We start from the raw sequence: 23,419 nt of genomic DNA on the forward strand, positions 1-23,419 counted from the left end.
ATCTGAAGGCGTGGCTCAGTGGGTAACAGCACTTACAACACAGCAAGATAATGGACCTATGAAAAAGGGTGGGCGTGACCACGCAGGTCTGAAGCCCCACCCCTGGGAGGAGACTCAGGAGGCTCTCGGGGCCCCAGGATATGTCCCCCACGCGTTTGCCTACAAATATCACACAGAGAGAGGGGGGTGCGGAGGGGGAGGAAGGGATGGAGAGACTGGAAGTCATATGAGAAAAAAAATTTAAAAGAAATTTATTTTAAATATGACAGATTGTTTTGTTTTAGACAGAGTCTCATTCTAGGCCAGGATGACTGAATACACCGTGTACACAAGGCCAGCCTCAAACTTACCTTGAGCGTCCTGCTTTGCCTCCCAAGTGCTGAGGTTACAGGTGTGCACACTGGCCTGTGGACTAAAAGTTGAGCGATAGTTGAAACACCATGAGGTTGTTTGCTGACATTGGCTGGAGCAGGCTCAATGACAGAGCAAGTGCAAAGCCTAGGTAACCCCGAGGGGTTCATGAGAAGACAGAAATTAGAGGCAGTGAATTTACACAGATCTCTCTCTGTGTGTCTCTGTCTCTCTCTGTCTCTCTATCTCTGTCTCTGTGTCTCTCTTTCTCTGTTTTGTTTTAAGTTGGGTGGGCCTTTCTATGTAGCCCAGGCTGGCCCTAACTTTCCATCCCTCTACCCTAGCCTCCTGAGAGCTGGGTTTACAGACATGTGCCACCCACAAATTTTAAAAGTAGTTTTATTTTTACATTTACATTTATTGCTGTAAAGGGAAGGAGAGCAACAAGACAGCCCTGACAGAGAAAGATACAAAATAAAATGTCTTTGCATTCTTTGTTTGGTTTGAAAAAGTCTCATAGTCTAGCTCTAACTGGTTTGGAACTCACTTTGTAGACCAGGTTGGCCTCGATTTCATAGGGATCTGCCTGCCTCTGCCTCCTGAGTGCTGTTATTAAAGGTGTATGCTACCGGGTTCGGTCCCCAGCTCCGAAAAAAAGAACCAAAAAAAAAAAAAATAAAAATAAAGGTGTATGCTACCATGCCTAGCTCTTAAAAGATGTTTATCTATTTTTATTTTATGCATACGTTTGCCTGCGCACTGAGCCAGCTTTTCCAGGCCAAGATTGATTGATTGATTGATTGGTTCCTTAAGGCTGGAGGATTTTATTAGTGTTTAAAAGCAGAACCCCAACCCCAGGAGGAAGACAGAAAAGAGGAAGGAAGAAAGCTATGTAATTTTTAAGCAGTCACTTTGCGGAAGGGGCAGACAAAATAAGAGGAAGCCCAGTGTATCCGGCAAAGCTTGCCCAGGATTTGGCAAGATCCAAAAGAGGAGGAAAACTCTCCCTTTTCTGAATTAAGGACTTAAAAGTCACATAGCTACTCCTGGTAAGCAGCTGACTCGTGTGTCGTGTGTGTGTGTGTGTGTGTGTGTGTGTGTGTGTGTGTGTGTATATGTGTCTCTGTGTGTCTGTCTGTCCACGTATGTGAGTGTCTGTATGTGTGTGTGCATGCCTGTGTGTCTCTGTGTGCATGCCTGTGTGTGTGTGTGTGTGTGTGTGTGTGTGTGTGTGTGTGTGTGTGTGTGTGCGCGAGCACTCGGAAAGGCCAGAAGAGTGTGTCAGATTCCCTGGAGCTGGAGTTGCAGGCCGTTGTGCGTCTCGCACACTTAGGTCTTAGGCTCTTCTTGCAGAAATCACTCCTGTGCACTTGAGCCATGGCTCCAGCCCCGGCTCAGCATTCCTTTTAAGGTTGGGTGAATGTGAAGATTTGAGCTTCTAAACCTGAAGGTTGGTTGGCCACACAGTTGAGTCCAGTGTTATCCTGGGCTACGTGAGACTGTGTTTTAAAATGAACAGGTAAAGTTGAGGACTGTGGGAGTAACAGGGGCAGTTGTGGGTATGCCCTTGGACAGGAGAGGGAAACCTGTGGAAACATGTACAAGCTCAGGGGCTGACATCACGCATGAGTTAGACAACATATTACCGAGGGGACGAGTATACGGATACAGACCAATCGGCTGAGACGTCAGAAAAGCATGGGTAGTTAACAGCTGTGGGGCTGGAGGTAACTCAGTGAGAGCCAGAACACAGATTTCCCCAGGATCCGTGGAGATGCCAAGCGTGTGAGGAGGCCCACCTGTCATTTCAGCACGAGATGCTACAGACAGGAGCCCAAGTGACCTGGGTAGCCGACTATCCACATCAACCAGCTCTGGGTTCAACCGAGAGAGCTTGTCTCGGGAGAGAAGGGAGAGAGCAACTGAGGACAAGCCACAGCATCAACCTCTCAGTAGGTACACAGGCATATGCATGTACATGCGCACACACACGTGCACACATGACAGACATGTGAGTGGCGGTAGGAGAGCATGGTGGTCTATGCCTATGATCCCAGCGCTCAGGAGGAACAGTCAAATCAGGAGTTCAGTTCCCAGCAGCCACATCGAGTGGCTCACAACCGTCTGACTCCAGCTCCGAAAGGACAGGAAGCCTGGCTCTCTCCGACACCGGCGCTCGTTAGACACACCCACGTGCAGACAGAGACGCCTACTCGTATTCAGAGAGTTAAATAAATTAGTGGTCTGGGAATTGGCTTTGTTGGTAAAGTTCTTACCCTGGAGACCTCACTTAGCTCTCCAGCCCCCATGTCAAAGCTACGTGTGCCATAGCAGTCTGTAGTCACAGCACCTGGGAGGCAGACACACAAGGTCCCTGGAGCTCACTGGCCAACCAGTCTCAGTGGATCAGTGATCTCCAGCTTTAGTGAGAAAGCCTGTCTCAAAACGTAATGTGGAGAGCGATTAAGGGAAATGCCCAATATTAACCTTTGCCCTCTACATGCACACGCATGAACACACATGTGCACATAACCACATGAACACCTATGTATCACACATACACACACACACACATTAAATAAACAAAAATAAAGTTTGTTTCCAGTGCAATAAGGAGCCAGTTAGTCAGAAGAGGACTAACTGATTCTGAGATTCTGGGGAACAGGACAGAGCATAAAGTTGCTTTGAAAAAATATGAATTAAAATAGTAAAAATTTTTAAAAATTAAAGCCAGAGAGAGTGTATGAGAGAAACAGGGTATGTCTGCCAGGTAGTTTTCTGGGGCCCCTGGGCATTGGTGATTATTTAAACCGAGACCAACGGGCAAGTTCCGGTGTTTCCCCAGACTGTGTTAAGCTCGCAGGGTGCAGGCAGGTGGGACAGAGAAAACTATACTTAGGCTGGTTGTGGTGGGCCAAGCTGTCATTCAGCGGAGACCTGGAAAGGAGCCTGAGCTGAGAGAAGTAAGGGAAGCGTTGTAATTAACCCACCTTGCAATTTAGATGGGGTTGCAAAGGAAGAATACAGCATTTGAAACATTGTGCAAAGGTTAAGGGTAAGAGCCTAGAGAGAGCCCGGAGCTGGGCTATACGGTGAGTCAGAGGGTAAGAGCTTATAGGCTCACTCGCTCACTCGCTCACTCGCTCATCTAGAGCACTCTAGAGCACACTGGCAGCTCACATCCTCCTGTAACTCCAGCTCCTCTGGCCTCTGTGGGGACCTGCTTCCACATACACACACATGCAGACACAGACAAGGCTTTTTATGATGTGTGTTGTTGTTATATACAAGACAGGCTGTTTTATAATGGGTATTGTTTTAAGTATCAATACGTTTTCGATCTACCCTGTCACCCAACAGTATCTTTTGCCTCAAAGTCAGTTCTGATTTGACCTTTGTCTCTCTTTTGGTTTGCATTTTATTTCCCCCCTTCAGGCTTTTTTTTTCCTTTAAAGTTTATTCAATACAACACAATCTCCCCCCCCCCCCCCCCCCCCCCGGGACCGAACCCAGGGCCTTGAGCTTGCTAGGTAAGCGTTCTACCACTGAGCTAAATCCCCCAAACCCTGCAACACAATCTCTAACTTCACTGAGGTGCACAGCACTCCCTCAGTAGGTGTCTCCGTCTGTCCCTCTCTTGTGAGTCTTGCAAGTCGCTCACCCTCGGGACCTTTGGACTTTGGCCTGCCAGTCTCAGGACGGCTGCGGCACACGGTGGCTTGGCACGATCTCCAGAGGTAGGTGCAGGTAACCTCAGAGACACTGGATGCCCTCATTCAGTTCCAGTAGAAATGTCTCCAGGCTAATGCTCCTCCATGGAGCCCCGAGACTTGAGACTGCATGGCCTTCATGACAGGAAGGTTGGGCACATTCTTGTCTGTCAGCTCGTCGTGTTTGACCATGTGGACCTCTTTCTTGGCAGCCATCATGACTTCCTTAAAAAGGACTTCATAGATGGCAATCCCATTCTTAGCATCAACATCATGGCGGCTGAAGGGTCTGAGGCAGAGGCTGGAAAGGAAGCCTTCCCTTCATTTTAACTCGGTCTTCCTTTTAAGCATCTCATTTAGGTAATATTTTTTTTTCCTGTGGGAAGTGTTAGTCTAAGTTCTACCACTGAGCCCTAACTCCAGCCCTCCTCACAGATTTTTTTTTGTTTGTTTGGTTTTGTTTTTGGAGCTGGGGACCCAGGGCCTTCTACCACTGAGCCAAATCCCCAACCTCTAGATTTTTTATTTGGGTGTCATTTCTTCTCTTTTGTTGTTTTGAGACCAGGACCTTGCTTTCGGAAGAGGCCTGCCTTGAGCTCAGGACCCTCCTGCTCCTATCTCCCAAGGCGGGGATTATGGGAATTCACTCCCCCACCCCCACCCCCCAAGGTGGCAATTACAGGAATGCCTCACTCCTACTTGGTTCTTTTGATCCATTTCCAGTATCTCCCTTTATTTCCTCGGGGATATTTATATAGCTATGTTGTATTCACACTTGTCACCTAGAATACGCTGTTCATCTTGTCAACTTTATAGCTGACTATTTTTGTTGTTGTTGTTGTTGTTGTTGTTGTTAACCTGCTATTTTCTCTCATGGATGTCAGTTCTCTTGATGGGAAACAGATGGAAAAAGGTGGAATAGAAGCCCAGATCTCACTCCTGATGAGCAGTTAACTTTGAATAACCTCATTGCCTTTTAATGAGACTTAACCTTGACTCCATGTAGTAAATGGAAAAGGGTTCAACTCAAAATTCCCTTCAGATATAGTCCTATGTATAAAGCCTGGCTTTCCTAGGGTCACCTTGGTTCTGCTGTAGCATCTGCTGGCTTTTATTTCCCTGCTTTATTTAGATCCATTTATTTTTCCCTTTCTATGTGTGTGTGTGTGTGTGTGTGTGTGTGTGTGTGGTGTGTGTGTGTGGTATATGTGTAGTGTGTATGTGTGTGTGTGGTATGTGTGTATGTGTATATGTGTGTGTGGTATGTGTGTGTGGTGTGTGTATTTATGTGTGGTATGTGTGTATATGTGTGTATGTGTTGTATATGGGGTCTGTATGTATGGCGTGTGTGTATATGGTATGTGTGTGGTGTGTGTATGGGGTGTGTATATGGTGTATATGTGTGGTATGTGTATGGATGGGGTGTGTGATGTGCATATGTATAGAGTGTATGTGTTGTGTATATGGGGTGTGTGTGTATGTATGGCGTGTGTATGTATTATGTGTGTACAGTGTATTATGTATGGTGTGTGTATATGGGGGTGTGTATGGTGTATGTGTGGTGTGTGTATGGTATGTGTGTATATGGTTTATTATATGTTTAGACATGAATTTGGGAGGCACTGACTTTTATCTTCATGGCAGCCCATAATAATATCCTTTTAATGGCTCAGCCTATCCCAGAGTTTGGCAAAGCTGTTTCCAGTGATATCAAACAGAAATCATTTTTTTCTCTTAAGTTTTTATATTTATTTTTGGCTACATGAGTATTTTGGCTACATGAGTATTTTGGCTACATGAGTATGTATACATTCCTACACGTATGGCACACAAGAAAGCCACAGGTTTTCAGATCCCCTGGAATTTGGGATCTAGAGTTATAGGTGCTCTGAGTCACCGTGTGGGTGCTGAGAGCTGAATAGCTCTAAGCAAACAGACAGAACAAATAGTACTTTGAATCACTGAGCTGTGGCTCCAGCCACCCCCACCCCCACACCGCTGACCCCACTGTACCCCCACTGCCAGGCTGGTCTTAAACTTGCTATGTACCAAGGATGACTCTAGAATCTGAGGATTCTGTCTCTGCCTCACTAGTGGGTACAACCATGCCTAATTTATGGTTCTGGAGACTGAGCCCAGTGCCTTGTATGCTCTGAGCAAGCATTGTACCAACTGAGCTACCTCTCCGATCTTCTCTTTCGTTTTTTAAAAAATTTTGACCAGGCAAGTGATCTCCCACTGAGCCAAATAAATTTTTTAAAAATTTATTTTCTTTTACAGGTAGGCATGAATGTATGTGTACCAGGTGAACATATGGAGGAGCAGAGGTCAGAAGCTATTGAATTCCCTGGGACTGGAATGACGGGTGAGTGCTTGTGAGGCCCCGCTCAGAACCGACAACAGATTGGGCTCCGCAACAGCAGTGAATACTCTTAACCACTTAGCCCCTCTCCAGCCCCTCCCTGCCAATACAGGCACTTAAGTAGACCAGAATGACCTTGAACTCCTGGCCCACTTGCTGTTCCCTCTAAAGTGCTAAGACTAAGCACTGGGTCTAGCTTTAGACGACGTTCTTATGATCTAGAAGCAGCACAGAAAGCAAAGAGTAAACATAATAATTAATATTTTATGTAAGACAAAAAGCCAAAAACCAACGTTTTACTGAAACATTGAAATTTGATTTCTACGTGCTTGTCTTTTAGTTTTGTGTTCACTTTCGAATCTTCTTAGACCTGGAAACAAGACAATAATAATTAATCATATTATAATAAAATATTACAATAAAAAGCTGGTCCTAAATACATCTGTAGGAATGGAGACTATGGTGTGTGGTAGAGACAATGAGTACAGAGCTCCCAAGATAAGCCATGGAAACCAAGACGGAACCCATAGCCATTAAAGCCACATTAAGGGATGGGCTGACTTCTCGGGAGGGGCAGGGCCCGACGTTAGCAAATCATTCATTGCAGATGTCATTAACCTAAAGCTAGAACATGTCTGAAACCTCCACAGAGCTCATCACCTCAGAAAATGGACCTGCCATCATTTCCCAAAGTTTCCACTGGAAAGAAACCATTTTCAGTAGCACTGCCACAGGGGAACAATCGCATAACCATTCAGACATTACAAGAGTAACTGGTGCAGGATAGCTTGCAGTGTTAGAAACTGCCTTCATGTCCACTGGAATGAATGGTGCAGTAATTAACATATCTATAACACATCTGTGCAGTGGGAGTCATATCACCGATACAGCGATGGCGTGTGTCCATTCTTAATTTTTTTTTTTTTTGGTTCTTTTTTTCGGAGCTGGGGACCGAACCCAGGGCCTTGCGCTTCCTAGGTAAGCGCTCTACCACTGAGCTAAATCCCCAGCCCCTTAATTTTTTAAATTATGAGCTGGATGTTGGTGGCACACACCTTCAATCCCAGCACTCTGGGAGGCAGAGACAGGCAGGGGCCTGAGTTTGAGGCCAGCCTGGTCCACAGAGTGGGTTCCATGATAGCCAGGGCTTCACATAGAAACCTTATCTTGAAAAATCAAATTATGTCTAGAGGGGGGGCGGGGAGAACACACCACAGTGCTCACGTGGAGGCTATGACAATTCTTAGGAGTTGGTTCTCTCTTTCTGCCTTGTGAGGCTTGGGGATGGACCTTGGTCAGTCAGACTTTGTACCAAGAGCCTTTATCTGCTAACATCTTACCCGTCCCACATTTGTTAACACAGAAAACTGTCAAAGATTTATGTTTAGGGAAACAAAAGCAGCTTTAAAAATGTCCTATAGCGGGGTTGGGGATTTAGCTCAGTGGTAGAGCGCTTGCCTAGGAAGCGCAAGGCCCTGGATTCGGTCCCCAGGTCCGAAAAAAAAGAACCAAAAAAAAAAAAAAAGTACTATAGCTTTGTGCTGTAACCAGTGAGTCATGTCTGAGGCGCAGCATTGCTAAGTGAGAGTTTCTGTCAGCATTCTAAGATGGCGATGTGCAGCTTGGTCAGCAGTGGTGGAAATCTCTGACAAGTTCAATGGAGACTGAATAAGTCCACTTATAAAGACACATTTTTTTTTCATGAAAGATGTGCCCATTATGAGCCCGTTTTGCAGCTGAAAAGTATGTGTGTATGTCTGTCTCTGTGGGTGTCTTAATCAGGTTCCTCTTCCTGCACAAACATCGTGACCAAGAAGCAAGTTGGGGAGGAAAGGGTTTATTCAGCTTACACTTCCACATTGCTGCTCATCACCAAAGGAAGTCAGGACTGGAACTCACACAGGGCAGGAAGCAGGAGCTGATGCAGAGGCCATGGAGGGATGTTTCTTACTGGCTTGCTTCCCTTGGCTTGCTCAGCTTGCTTTCTTATAGGAACCCAAGACCACCAGCCCAAGGATACCACCACCCACAATGGGCTGGGTCCTTCCCACTTAATCACTAGTTGAGAAAATGCCTTACAGCTGGGTCTCATGGTGGCATTTCCTCGAGGGAGGCTCCTTTCTCTGTGATGACTCCAGCCTGTGTCAAGCTGACACACAGACCAGCCAGCACAGGGTGCAAGCATAAGAAGTGGTTGCTGGGCAGGAGAGATGGTTCAGTGGTTAAGGACTGCTCTTTCAGAGAATCCAGGTTCAAATCCCAGCACCCACACGGCAGCTCACAACTGTCTGTAACGCCAAGATCTGACACACTCACCCAGACATATATGTAGGTAAAACACCAACGCACATGAAATGAAAAACCAAAAGAGAAGTGATTGCTCCAAACCTGGGCTGCCAAATAAGACCCTGCTTTAAAACTCACCACATGGTCTGGAGAGGTGGATCAGTGGTTAAGAGCACTGACTGCTCTTCCAGAGGTCCTGAGTTCAAATCCCACAACCACATGGTGGCTCACAACCATCTGTAATGGGATCTGATGCCCTCTTCTGCTGTGTCTGAAGGCAGCTACAGTGTACTTATATATAATAAATAAATAGTTAAAAAAAACCAAAAACTCACCACACAACAAAATAAAAGTGGTCACTCCCGTCTAACAAGTAAAAACCTGAAACACTGAAAATACTGATAGAGATCTGACAGAGAACCAAGGAGGTCATAGGTCAAGCTGCTGACAGAGAACTGAGGAGGTCATAGGTCAAGCTGCTGTTGCCCACGTTGGAGAGATGGAAAGATATCTAAAGTCACAACTTAACAGATCAAAAACCCAGGGACAGTGTTTCCAGTGGGCACTGGGGCTTCGAGGAGAAAAGAACCCGGGCCTTAACTGTGGACCTGTCAGAGGCTCACCATAAGCTACAGGCAGAAGCTGCAGGGCTCAACAGGAAGCTCCTTCTGTCTCTAGGTTCTGGTGAGGGTAAAAACAACCATTTAAAATACAGCAGAACACTCTGTTCTTAACAGGTCTGCCATCAGAAAAGCTGTTCTACCAAGGCATAGCCTGCCTGAGGGAGGTCACACCAAACCATGGCTTCCTCTAGCCGCCTGAGGTGGGGGTCGGGGGAAGAACTAATGAAGCTTGAAGTTGGGGTGCAGGCTGAACAGAGAGACAAAGTACAGGACTGCAGCGGAGTACGTCTTCCCTTGATTGCCACAGTGACACGGACAAATTAATTCACTAAAGAAGTGTTTCTCAACCTGTGGGTTCAGACTCCTTTGGGGGTAGAATGATATTTTCACAGGGATCACATATCAGACATTTACATTTTAATTCATAACAGTAGCAAAATCACAGTTCTGAAATAGCAATGAACTAATTTTACGTTTGGGGGTCAACACAACATTAGGCACTGTAGCATAGGGTCACAGCGTTAGGAAGGTTGAGAACCACTGACTGAAAGGTAAAATCACAGTTTTGTGTCGCTGTGATGCTGGCCCCTCCTCTTTCTCCCCTGCCTCCTCTCTGCCCGCTTTCCTCCTCTCCCCTCCTTCTCCTCTACTGCTGGGTCTCACTGTGGTCTTGGAATTTGTGGCCCTCTGAGCCTCAGTCTTCTCAGTGCTTCGGATGACTCATGAGTGGTGAGATTAGACCAGCTCAGATCACAGAGTTAAAGCAGCTATGATTACTGTTAGGGTTTTGAGGTGACTGAAGACCCTGTCTCAAAAGAAACAAAAACTAATGAAGAAGAATACATGATAGGAACTTGTACATGACCCCATCACTCTCCTGTCTTTATGCTTCTAATGCCAACGCACATTGGGCAACACGGACAAGTTCCCCTGGGATTAAAGGCATGAGCTGCCATCACCCAGCACCACTGCTTTTTTTTTTTATTTTTTTCGGAGCTGGGGACCAAACCCAGGGCCTTGCGCTTGCTAGGCAAGCGCTCTACCACTGAGCTAAATCCTCAACCCCACCACTGCTTTTTAATTTAACCTCAGGCAAGTTCTTAGGACAAGGGCAGAAGGCTCCTGGGTTCTTTGTCAAAACACCAAGGAATGGCCTCTTTACCAGGAGCCAATATTGTTCCCCTCTGAATCCCCTTGAGCTGGGCCTCAGTCCACATGGCCCTCAGAGCTACTGTCTTTCAAGGTCCTATCAGAATGACCCTTTAAGCTTTAAGTGTTTACAGCATTCAGTGGCTTTTTGGTTCAAAGTTCCAAAGCTTTACACATTCCTCAGAACAAAAACAAAACAAACAAGGTCAGGTTCTTCACAGCAGCTGCCTTTCCCAGTCCAGCTCCCTCTGAACTCACTACTTTAATGTGTCTGTGATTTAAAAAAAACAAAACAAAACAAAACTCTACAGATAAAAAACAAACAAACAAAAAAAAAAAAAAAAAAAAAAAAACAGGGGCTGGAGGGATCACTCAGCGATTAAGAGCACCAATTGCTCTTCCAGAGGTCCTGAGTTCAATTCCCAGCAACCACATGGTGGCTCACAGCCATCTGTAATGGGGATTCGATGCCCTCTTCTGGTGTGTCTGAAGAGAGCGAAGGTGTACTCACATACATAAGATAAATAAATTTAAAAAACAAAACAAAACAAAAGCAAAAAAAAAACCAGATACAATTGTTTTTTGAAACAGGGTTTCTTTGTGTAGCTCTGGTTGTCTTAGAACTCACTCTGTAGACCAGGCTGACCTTGAACTCGAGATCCACCCGTCTCAGTCTCACAAGTGCTGAGACTAAAGGCGTGTGCCGCCTGGCTCTGAGGCAACTTTTTTTTAACAAAAGAAGAAGAAGGAGGAGGAAGAGGAGGAGGAAGAGGAGGAAGAGGAGGAGAAAGAGGAGGAAGAGGAAGAGGAGGAGGAGGAAGAGGAGGAGCAGCAGCAGGAGGAGGAGATTACTTATATAGAGTTTGTGATTCCAGAGGGCTAAGAGTCCATCACAGCAGGGCCACTTGACAGTAGGAGTCAGCAGTGCTGGCAGGAGCAGAAAGCAGAGTGATCAGACAGTGAGCGCTGGAAATTAGGTGAGGCCGTCAACCCTCTAAGCCCATCACACTGACACACTTCCTCTAGGCATGACTGTACCTCCTAAACCTGCCCCCAAAGCACCACCAACTGGCCATCAAATGTTCTAATATCCAAATGTCAGTCAACCAAGAACCTCCCACATTCCAGAACCAGGTGCTCCCCCAACCCCCACCCTGCTTTCAGTAATTCTCTCTAAAGGTGAGCAAGACACATTTCCCTTATCACTGCTGCAGTGTATTTTCCCTGTGTTAAGCTCCAGGCCCCCACAAAGCCCCCACCATCAGAGGCTATCTTCCACATCTCCCCTCCCAGATCAACTTACACGAGGTCTGTTGTACGGTGTGATTTTTTTTCCCAGCATTCTTTTTGCTGAAAAACCCCTACCTCTTCTGTTGGGGACATTTATTATTCAAACCACGACAACCTCCATGCTCACATCAAAGCATTCTCTTTTCCTGTAGCTCTTGGGATCTAACTCAAGGCCTTGAGCATGCTACACATAAGCACTCCACCTCAAGGCTACGTCACCAGCCCACAAGGCACTTCTGTACTTTGTACTTATATGTGTGTGTCTGCATGGTTATGTGCATGTGGGTGTGAGTGCCCATGGAGGCTGGAAGAGGGCGTCATCCACTGGAGTTAGGCTTGCAGGTGGTCGTGACCTATCTAACACGGGGGCTTGGAACTGAACTTGGATCCTCTGTAAGTACATGCTCTTCACTCCTGAGACATCTCTCCTGCCCACTTAAGACACTTTTTTCTCTCTTTTTTTAATATTTATTTATTTATTTATTATACATTATACAGCTTTCTGTCTGCATGTGTGCCTGCAGACCAGAAGATGACCCCAGATCCCATTACAGATGGTTGTGAGCCACCATGGAGTTGCTGGGAATTGAACTCAGGACCTCTGGAAGAGCAGTCAGTGCTCTTAACCGCTGAGCCATCTCTCCAGCCCCCCACTTAAGACACTTTTAAAAGAACAAACAAGCAAAAAACCCATACCACTTCACTCAAAAGGTGATGGTGTTTAACAGTTTTTTAAGCATTCAATTGGAATGTTTCCTTTCCCCTCAGTCCTTCCCAGTGCTCTCCAACTCCCTCACAAGGAGTCACTGATCATGGTGGAGAACTGGAAAAGTTAGGAACAAAAGCTGAAGCTCTGGGTCACTAGAGAGAACACAAACTGTCCATTTCTTCCTCGGACTGCAGAGACAGGCTACAAGAGAAGGGGACCCCTGGAGCATGAAATGAAATTCAGTATTGATTATTTTAGCTCTGCACATTTTAATTACTGATCAGATAAACTCTTTTTTTTTTCTTTTTCTTTTTTTTTTTTCCGGAGCTGGAGACTGAACCCAGGGCCTTGCGCTTCCTAGGCAAGCGCTCTACCACTGAGCTAAATCCCCAGCCCCTGATCAGAAAAACTCTTATTCCTGAAAAGTAACCAGAAATGCCACGAGAGCACAGAAATTTTCGTGTGGAGGTGAGTAGTTCTGCTATGTGCATATGCACACAGGGAGACATGGCCACTGTGAAATTACAAAGTCTTAGAAACAACACTTGCTTATAGCAGCAGACCAGAACTCCTGCTTATTCATCCCCAAACCTTCACATGGGCTTCATACCAATTTTATACATAGTTGCCAAAAACTAGAAACAATGCGAATGTCCTTTAGCCCCTGAGTAAACACACACAGCCCAGACGAACGATGTTCTGTCACCATTCAGTACACAAAAACAGACTAATGGTTTATGCTGGGACCCAGATGAGTCTCGTGTCAATTATACTTCAATTCTGTAGCGGAATTTTCCCCTAAGTGATTAAATAAGAAAGACAAGAAGAAGCCAATCACTGGGCGAGGAGCAGGAGGGCCTTCCAGGCCTGAGAGAAGAGGGAAGGCAGGAGGAGGGGACTTCCTTTTGGACGGTCAAGCCAGATACTGTGTAGGCTGGGGACTGTTAGTTTGGGTGGCGGAATCCATTAGGACTCAGCGCCTGGTGATTTCTAACACAGAGTAGTTGGTGAATTTACGATGCTGGTTTCCACGCCCAGCGATTGTGTTATCTGTTGATTCTAAATTAAGATTGTCTGGTGTTTTCCTTTTCCCAGCTATTTTGGAGAGGCCCTGGCAAGGGAAAACATGCGGTCTTGGGCTCAGTACCGGGTGGGGAAACGGACTGAGACCACCGCCCAGTGCCTAGCTAGCCATAGCATGGATTGTTTTTTAATATTACTGCTGGGCAGAATGATTGCCTGGCGTGCATGCAGCCTGAAGTTCCATCTCCAGCACTGTATAAACTAGGAATAGTGACATAGGCTGTAATCACAGATCTGAGGTAAATGCAGGAAGGTCAGGAGTTCAAGACCAGCCTTAGCTATACTGTGAATCTGTGAACAGTTACGTGTGAAACACTATCTTAAAACTGAGAGGAGAAAAGGGGGGTGGGGGGTGGGGAGCTGAACTTCTTGAGTCTAACTAGAAAACCATGCAGGTTTCACTAAGTCTCTCTTGGGTCAGAAGCTGACTGTAGAAATAAGGCAGATGTTTCTTGAGATTTTGTGTATCTTGTCCCAGAGATTGTTCTAGTTGATTACTTCTGAGACTGTGACCAAAATACCTAACGGGAAAAAAAATACATGTACTTTTTTTGTTCGTGGTTCTAGAAAGTTCAGTCATGGCCAGGAAGGGTGGCAGAGTAATGGATCTCACATGGTAGTGAATCAGAAAGCAGGCAAAAAGGAACTCTGGGTGCTCCCCAAGAGTGGTGAAGCCACCCACAGTAGGAGTAGTCTTTCCTCCTCAGTGGATCTTTCTGGAAATGCCTCACAGATGCACTAGAAGATGAGCCTTGCCACCTCCTAGGCCCTAAGGGATTCTAAAATCAAGACTGGCTGGCCCTGAGCTTTGTGTGTAGCAGAGGATAGCCTTGGGTACTGACCCAACTGCCTCTACCAGCAAATAACAGAATTACAGGAATGCACTGTCCTGTCCAGCGAGCCCCTTTTCTTCACATCCTTTCTGACATAGGTGCTCTCTCTCTCTCTCTCTCTCTCTCTCTCTCTCTCTCTCTCCGTGTCTAGTTGACTCCTGTACTTCATATGTGTGCTCTCTCTATATGTACATGTGCTCTCTACATATGTGTATATGTGCTTTGTAAGTGCATATGTGTTCTCTGTGCATGTGTGCTCTCTGTGCATGTGTGCTCTCTAAGTGCATGTGTGCTCTCTAAGTGCATGTGTGCTCTCTAAGTGCATGTATGCTCTCTGTACATATGTGCTCTATATATGTTCATGTGTGATCTCTATGTGTATTTGTGATCTCTATGTGTACGTGTGCTCTCTATATGTATATGTGTGCTAAGTGCATGTGTGCTCTATATATGTACATGTGTGATCTCATGTATGTGTACTCTAAGTGCATTGTGTTCTCTATGTGCATGTGTGCTCTATATATGTGCATGTGTGTTCTCTGTGTGCATGTGTGATCTCTATGCATGTGTACTCTCTATAAGTATATGTGTGTTCTCTGTGTGCATGTGTGGTCTCTATATATGTGTACTCTCTATAAGTGCATGTGTGTTCTCAGTGTGCATGCATGCTCTCTATGTGTATGTTTGCTCTATAAGTGCATGTGTGTTCTCTCTATATATGTGCCTGTGTGCTCTCTGCATGTGTGCTCTATATATGTGTATGTGCATTCTCTATGTACATGGATGCTCTCTAAATCCACTCTCTACATATGTGCATATATGTTCTCTATATATGTGTATGTGTGTTCTCTATATATGTGCATACGTGGTCTCTCTATGTGCATGTGTTCTCTATGTGCATGGGTGCTTTCTCTGTGCATATATGTTCTCTATAGTGCATATGTGCTCTCTACATGTATGCTTTATATATGTGCATGTGCATTCTCTATGTGCATGGGTGCTCTCTATGAGTACTCTCTATATTTATATGCATGTATGGTCTCTATATGTGCATGTGTTCTCTAAGTACATGTGTGCTCTCCATATGTGCATGTGTGTTTTCTCTGTGCATGTGTTCTCTATATATGTACATGTATGTTCTCTATATGTATGTGTACTCTATGTGTGTGTGTGCTCTCTATGTACATGTGTGCTCTATACATTTGTGCATACTTAACATATATGATTTGGTTTTGCTCTTTAAAGGTTCTTAATTTGTGTGTGTTTTGGGGAGGGTGCATGTGTGCACATGGTGACCAGGCCCTGATGACTGGAGTCTTCCAATGGTTACTCTCAACCTTATTCTTTGACAGAGGGTCTTTTGCTGAACCGGGTGCTCCTCAGCTCATAGGCTGGTTAGCCAGTGAGCACCAGGGACATGCATATCTCGTCCCCTTCCCACCCAGCTTTTTACATGTGTACCAGGGACCCAAACTAGGATCCTCTTCTTTTCTTCTAAGGTAGGAATCCCCTTTATTCCTTATCTAAACAATCTGAGAGCAAAAGTAGAATAGACCTCTTTTAGATGGATAAGTCATATTTTGGACATTTCTTTGCCAGGACTTTGCAACCTTGACCTTCCAGTGGAGAAGACAGGCTTTTACATCTGTCTGACTCAAACACTAGGATAAGCATACAGACTTAGGCTTTATGCTGCTGTGGCAGTTGCCACATTAACTGAACCATTTCTCCAGCCTCTAGATCTGCTTTTGAGACAGGGTCTCACTGTACAGCCTAAGCTGACCCCAAAACTTCGATCGTCCCGCTGTAGCCAACTGAGTGCGGGATAATAGGTCTAGGCTATGGTATGTCTTTGTGTTGCATACACGTTTTACTTTATCGTTGCTGCTTTGTCATGCTGTAGATGAACCTAAGACTGGGAATGCACCAGCAAGTCCTTTCCATCAGGACACTTCTGCAGCCGCATCCTATAGAAGATTTGCTCTTTCCCTGTGCTCTGTGTGTGTGTGTGTGAGGGGGTTGAACCCAGAGTCTCATGCAGGCTGGGCGATCACTCTAGCCTAACTCTATTTTTTGTTTTCTTGAGCCAAAGCCTTGCTAATGGAGCCCAGACTGTCCTTGAATTTGTGTGAGTTCTACTGCCTCGGCTTCCCAAATGCCGGGATTATAGGAGTACCCAACTCTAGAATGTGAATGTTTATTTCATGGGGAAATCTGAACACGGATATGAATTAGCATGGCTTCGTACTTCAGGACGCAGACTTCCCCCACATAGACTACGTCTGTGAACTACTCTAGCGGGAGAGGCTCAATCTACTAACGTTTTAATGTTGAACGTTAAGTAATTCTGTGTCCTGAAAGGGCTAATACAAACCCCAAAATGTGTCTCCTTCACGGGAACATTTCCCATGGTTAAGTGGGAATCTGAGGCAACATAGTTTGAAGACATGGGCCCATTCGAGCACCTGTCCTCCAGGGACCAAGCGCATGCTGCCATACTGAATTCTGTGTGTTTATTGTCTGTCTTTTTGAGACAAGTTCTCCTCTCACAGCCCTGTTTGGCCTAGAACAAGCTATTTAGACCAGGCTGGCCTTGAACTCAGGGATCTGCCTGCCTCTGCCAACTCGGGTGCTGGAGTCAAGGGTGCACATCAGCACCGCCTGGCTTGTTAACTGTCGGCTTAACATTGAACAATGACATCTGTAGGTCTAGGAAGGCAAACGGTGACCACCACAGAGTTCGTGTGCACTATGTTGTAAGTCTAAACTGACCTCACACCAGACACTCACTTTGCTTATTCCCTGTACTGGAGAAGACAGTCAAGTTAGGAAGACAGAAGGTGTGACTAATGACCCGGTGACCATACCCCAAACCTTTACTCACCGTGGGCAGATGGAGGCAAGAGATTTTCTTAAGGTCGACTGAATATCTAACTGCAGCAGTTTGGGAATATCTGGGTACCCGCCCAGCTGGGCCCAGAGTAGATTCATTGGTGTTTTCTCTACCACTGGGTAGCTTGATGTAGACAGGTCAGCATTCCACACAGCCTCCACTGGGGCTTGCCTGGAAAGACAGAGGGTGCATAGGCATGAAGCCCTCGGAGCTCCACACCAGTGAAAACACACAAGTCCGCACCTTGTCCACACCCTTTTCTGCCCTGTCCTCCTGTGCTCCAGGGAGCCCTAGCTGTAACCACCCTGGCAGAGATATGGGAAAAGCAGAGCTGACTGGCGTAGTTACCAAAACACCTCTATGCCTAGTCATCTGTTCTCATGATACCGCCTTAGCCTCGAGAAGTACACAGACTTAAATGATGACATCTGTAGGTCTAGGAAGGCCAAGTTCTTTTATCTCTTGTATCTTTTCCTTGCAAAGCTTCTGCCTTCTAAAAAAAGAGAGACAGAGACAGAGGAGGAGCAAGAGGAAGAGAGGTGGGTGAGAGAGGGAGAGAGAGGACAGAAGAGAGAAAAGGAGAGGGGAGAGAGGAAGAGAAGAGAAGAGACGAAGAAAGGAGAAACATTCTTTAAATAATTTGCTTAGTGAGGAGGAATCTGCTCTTTGCTACATGTTATTTGTTTTGTGTGTGTGCATGCATGTGTGTGTGCATGCATGCGTGTGTGCATGCGCGCACGTGTGTGTGTGTGTGTGTGTGTGTGTGTGTGTGTGTGTGTGTGTGAGCCTGTGCCAGGGTATGCATGTTGAGGGCAGAGGACAACTAATGACAATCAATCCGGGATCAATCCAGGGTTCTCTCCTCCCGTTGTAAATCCCCAGAGTCCAGCTCAGCCATCCCCGTGCCTTCACCCCTCAGCCATCTCTCTGACCCAGCAGCATTGAACAACAACAACAACAAAATGTATTATATTAAGAGGAAGAGGGGCAGGGGAGGAGATGTGGAGGTCAGAGCACGCTGTGTGGAGTTGGTGGTCTCCCCTATGTGGGTTCTAGAGCCTGAACTCAGATCCCCAGGGGGTGCCTGGTAAGCACACTTATCTGCAAAGCCATCTTGAGGAACTCAAAACAAAATGTAAACATTTAGGTAGACATATAGGTAAGTAAACTTTGCTAGGCCAAGCAAGGTTCATGATGAATAACTTTAACACCGGCACTTGGGAAGCAGAGGTAGGAGGATCTCTGGGAGTTCCAGTCCAGCCAGGGCTACACAGTGAGGGAGACCCTACCTCAGAACAAACAGAACTCCAAAGGGACAAAACACTAGATTGACTGAGGAAGCAAACTCATTAATATTCTCCCCCACATTTTGTTCTAACTGTGGGGATGGAGAACCCTTGGGTAGAACTGAAATGTAGCACTTACAAGTTTAACATCATCCTAGACTCACCCAAGGGTTTTGAACTCACCCACGTCTTTTGAAAACACCGGATCTTTTGCTGTCATCAATCAATAAGTCCAAGACCGGCCGTTGAAGTTTGGTGAATTTGGGTATCTTCTTAAAGCTGGAGATGGAGGGCATGGGCTGGCTAAGATTTAGTTTAAACACCCTCTCAAGCTAAAAAACAAACCAGCAAGAACAAAAAATAAGTTTAGAGGTGCAGGAGAGGGATGGGGGTGGGGGGAGAGGCACTGCCTTATTCCTCAGTCTGAAGTGTAAAAAGGAGAACCAGGAAGAGAAAAGCCAGAAAGTTTAGGACGTTCTGCTTTGGATCCAGACAACAGCAGAGCTACGCACCCCCACCCTCTTATTCCTCCTGGAAGTTGGGGGATTTGAGACAGGACACCCAGAGACTAGCCTGGCCTCGAATTTGCTGTCCATCTGCTTCCCCACATGGACAGGGCAGCCTTCTCCCTTTCCGGTCCCCTCTTTATGTCTCCATGTGTCACTACTTCCATTCAACCTTCCTGACGCTGGGCCCTTTAACTCAACTCCTCATGCTGTGCTAGCCACCAACCATAAAACCATGTTTGTTGCTACCTCATGGCTATAATGTCACTCATGAATTGTAGTGTAAATACCGGTTTCCCAGCGGCCTTAGGCGACCCCTGTGAAAAAGTCATTGGTCTCCAGTAAGGGGTCTCAACCCACAAGCTGAGAACCACTTCTTTCGAGCCTGAGTTGCCTCTGAAATGTCGGGGACACTGCTCTTCCTGTTAGGTGACTAGTTTGGGATTTTTTTTTTTTTTTTTTTTTAGATAGGTCTTGTGAATCCCTGGTCAACCTGAACTCATTATGTAGCACAGGCTTGCTTCTGTTAGTAAATGCTAATTAGCTGGGCAGTGGTGGTGCACACCTTTGATCCCGGTACTCAGGAGGCAGAGGCAGAGGCAGGCAGAGTTCTGTAAATTTGAGACCAACCTGGTCTATATATAGTGAGTCCTAGGACAGCCAAGACTACACAGAGAAACACTGTCTCCAAAAAAAGAAAGTTAATTAAAAAAAGAATGTATAGATAGTAAAATGTTTCTAGAACTCCAGCTTGTAGTATTTAATATTAGAACTGGACTGGTGTAGTGATGGACGCCCTTAAATCCAGCACTTGGGAGTTAGAGGCCAGCCTAGTCTGCATAGCAAACTCCAGGCTAGCCAGTCTTAAAAAGCGAAGTATTTGTAAGGAACATATCTTAAAAAACATTCGTGAAACGGAAATAACGCCATGCCTGTGCTTGCCCCCTGGAGGCTATTAGAGCGGACCTCTGAAGCAGGATTCCACCACCCACCCCACCCCCAGCTCAGAGAGGGGCCTGGCCCTCGGCCAGCCGTGGCACACTAGAGAACTCACCCCAAGGCAGTCTGATGAGCTAGTGTACCGGCCCCAAGCTCTGAGTCCTGAGAGCGCAAATCTACCGCCCAATGAAATGATACAAACGCTGGAACTTTGGGAACGGATCCCAAGCTCTCACTGCCGTGCTCCCGAGACAGAGCCCTGTTGATACCCACCAGTAAGAAGACTTGAGACTGTGCGTGGCCTCAGTGACCGTTAGACTTCCGGCGCTGTCGCTGGCCCCACACATACTCGCCCAGCAGTGCCAGCTGCGCTCCCAAAGACCCCTCGGATCTCCCTCAGTGCCAACTTCCCAGCCTGCCTCAGCGGAAGGACTTCCCGGAAGACACTGGTGGAGCTCAGAAGCATCCTCACGGGAGAAGTTTCCCCAGTGGAACCCAGCAGCAGCATTTTGCCCGAACAACTCCACCCTACCCGAACCCCGGCCCGCGCTTGGTAAAATGTCTGCTTAACTTCTATATTAGCATAATATTATAAGGAAGGTTCGTGTGCATAAACCGACCATATTCGAAAGACGGATGTTGTGTGGACATCCTAACTGCAGAGGCTGCTCCTATAGGCTTTGCTCTTCAGTGTTAATCACAACTGTAGCCTTTAGGACTGGAGAGGTGGCGGGCTTTGCCTAGGATCAAGCATCATTGTTGCCAAGGGCCAGAGCTAACAACTACAGTACCCTGTCTCCTGGTGCCCTAATGCCACCTTCTTACCTTCTCAGGCACTCATGAACTCGGGAACAAAAATTCCTATAGCTTGCGCTCACAATCTCGGGGCGAAGTACTCTACTTCCAGCTCTGAAACTTTTTTTTAAAGATATCTATTTATGAGTACACTGTAGCTGCCTTCGTGCACATCAGAAGAAGGCATTAGATCCTATCACAAATGGTAGTGACACCATGTGGTTGCTGGGAATTGAACTCAAGACCTCTGGAAGGAGCAGTCAGTGCTCTCAACCTCCGAGCCATCTCTCCAGCCCCTGAAACTTTTTAAAAGGCTATTGACACTTCCAAAAGCGTGCTGGCACTGTCTCAGAAGGGACTCCAGAGGTCGGCGCCAGAATTTACCTGGATCCCTGTGCAGGGTAAGTGTAAGCAACTTAAATAAACCCCTTAGCTCCTTGTAAACTTATGGTGTAATACTTGCCTCTTTATGTTCTGAGGAAAGAGTAACCGGCCATAATCAAAGCCAGCTGTGGGGCTCATAGTTGTAACCCCAGCACTTGGGAAACTGAGGCGGAAATATTGGTTGGAGTGCAAGGACAACCTACTCTCAAAATACAGCAACAGAACAGCACCGAAGAGTAATGACTGGAGGGGCTGTCGGCTGATTGGGAAGGAAACAGTTAATCTGTTCCAACGGCTCTCTTGTTGGAAAGTTGTCATCAAGTAAGTGAAGGTGGATCTTGATGGGGAAGAGCCAACGGCACCCACCAAAGACAGATCCACCACTACTTGAGACTGTGGTGACCTTATTTGGGAAAAGAGTCTGCAGGTGTAATTAAGCAAGCATCTTAAAATGAGAGCATCCTGGGCTACTTAGGTGTGCAATGAATTCATTGTCATCTCTCCTCAGAGTCAGAAGGGAAGACAGAAGACACGTTGGCCATCTGAAGGCAGAGGCTGGGGTTACAGGGCTACAGGCTAAGGACCGAAATAGAGGACCAGATCTCTCCCTGGAGCCTCCAGAGACAATGAACCCTGAGATGCTTTGATCTCATAAACTTCTTGTCTCTAGAAGACGAGGGGGTATTTTCTTCTTGTTGGCAGTGGTGGTAGAGGATTCTTTTAGTTGTCTTTTTTGTTTTAGTTTAGTTGTCTGTACTTGAGGGGGCAGATATTCAAGATGGGGAATTCACCCTGTAGCCGAGGCTGCCCTGGAGTTATCCATGTAGCCGAGGTTTGCCTCAAATAATAATCCTTTTGCCTCAGCCTTGAAAGTAACAGATGTGAGTCACCACACCCAGCTATTTCTTTTGTAAATTGCTGGTAATGTTATAGAGGCCTCAGAAAACTAATACATACATATATATGGTCCAGTCAGGCAATGTTATTGACAAACTTTTTTTCTTTTTGAACTATGCATGATGGAGTACTCCTTTAATCCCAGCACTTGGGAGGCAGAGACAGGTAATTAATTCTCTGTGAGTTCGAGGCCAGCCTGGTCTGTATAGCACGCTCCAGGACAGCCAGAGCTACCTAGTAGAGAGATTGCATCTCCAACAAAGTGAAACCCAAACAACCTTACGTGTTTTGCAGCCCCCGGGAAGAAGCCGTGGGAAGCCATTTACCTGGCTGAAGAACTGCGTCATAGTCCATAGGCACTGCCTTCGTCTCTGCTCCAGATGTTTCTGTTTGTCTGTCCAACCCTGCATTACCTTCTTCTGGTACTGATCGATTCTGTTCAGCATGATGTACAAGTTCTGAAGCTCATACCCTTTCCCAGTGTTTTGGATGGTTTTCACTCGTTTGCTTAGGTGGTTTCTTGAGAAAAAAAAAAAGAAGAATTAGATCCAAACAGTCCTCAAACCCAACTTAGCACACCTGACTTTGTTTCTTTCTGTTCCTGTATTATTCTGAGCTAGTAGAAGGTATGACGGGGTGGGAGACTTGTTTAATGAGACCTTTTGTCTAATCCCCTATAAGTATACATTTCTATGCCCAGCCATGGTGGCTGTAATCCCAGCACTCAGGAGGCAGAGGCAGGTGGATCTCTGAGATTGAGGCCAACCTGGGCTATAGAGTGAGTTCCAGGACAGCCAGGGCTACACAGAGAAACCCTGCTTGAAAAACCAACCAACCAACCAACCAACCAAACAAACAAACAAACAAACAAGAATAAATTTCTAATCATCTATATTGCTTTCAAATTTACAGGAAATCTCTGAGTGTGTGTTGCAATTAGTTTTGCTTATTGTAATCCTATCCTTCAGGAGGCCGAGGTAAAGGAGTAGTCTCCTTTAAGGCCAGCCTGGGCTACATATTAAGTAAGCTCTAGGTCAGCCTCACCTTCAAAGTAAGACTATCAAAACAAAACAAAACAAAGCAAAACAAACATACAAAAAAAAAAACCAAGAAGAAAATATATATTTGGCAGCTTCTTATAAAGCCTCTTCAAACTGTTATTTTTTTTTTTTTTTCAGAGCTGGGGACCAAACCCAGGGCCTTGCTAAGCGCTCTGCCACTGAGCTAAATCCCCAACCCCAAACTGTTATTTTTATTAGGGAGGTGCACGTGCTACAGCACAAATGTGGAGGTCAGAGATCAACCTGAAGGGGTCAGTTTTCT

General features: G+C 46.1%; 1 protein-coding gene and 1 long non-coding RNA gene across 10 annotated transcripts in view; one reads left to right on the top strand and one right to left on the bottom strand.

Moving 5' to 3' along the window:
• The first annotated feature begins 1,258 nt into the window (after positions 1-1,258).
• Positions 1,259-23,419, top strand: part of LOC102549417 (uncharacterized) — a 51,029-nt gene continuing 28,868 nt past the window's right edge. For 2 of the 7 annotated variants that reach the window (XR_015626026.1, XR_015626029.1), the window contains exons 1-2: positions 1,259-1,400; positions 6,342-6,426. This is a non-coding gene — a long non-coding RNA (uncharacterized LOC102549417). Of the gene's footprint in view, positions 1,401-6,341; positions 6,427-12,807; positions 12,949-20,032; positions 21,217-21,294; positions 21,521-22,390; positions 23,006-23,419 lie in introns of those variants that run through there. The other 5 variants (XR_015626027.1, XR_015626032.1, XR_015626028.1 and 2 more) reach the window with 5 other exon arrangements.
• Fam186a (family with sequence similarity 186 member A) overlaps positions 6,668-23,419 on the bottom strand; it is a 55,868-nt gene continuing 39,116 nt past the window's right edge. Inside the window, 4 exon segments of one of the 3 annotated variants that reach the window (NM_001437305.1) lie at positions 6,668-6,793; positions 17,281-17,460; positions 18,759-18,907; positions 22,423-22,615. In NM_001437305.1, the coding sequence (NP_001424234.1) occupies positions 6,772-6,793; positions 17,281-17,460; positions 18,759-18,907; positions 22,423-22,615 (544 nt within the window). In that variant the 3' untranslated portion in view covers positions 6,668-6,771. 3 annotated transcript variants of the gene reach the window in all.

The sequence above is a fragment of the Rattus norvegicus genome, chromosome 7 (assembly GCF_021556685.1).
Source record: "Rattus norvegicus strain SHRSP/BbbUtx chromosome 7, alternate assembly SHRSP_T2T, whole genome shotgun sequence".
NCBI classification, from domain to species: domain Eukaryota; kingdom Metazoa; phylum Chordata; class Mammalia; order Rodentia; family Muridae; genus Rattus; species Rattus norvegicus.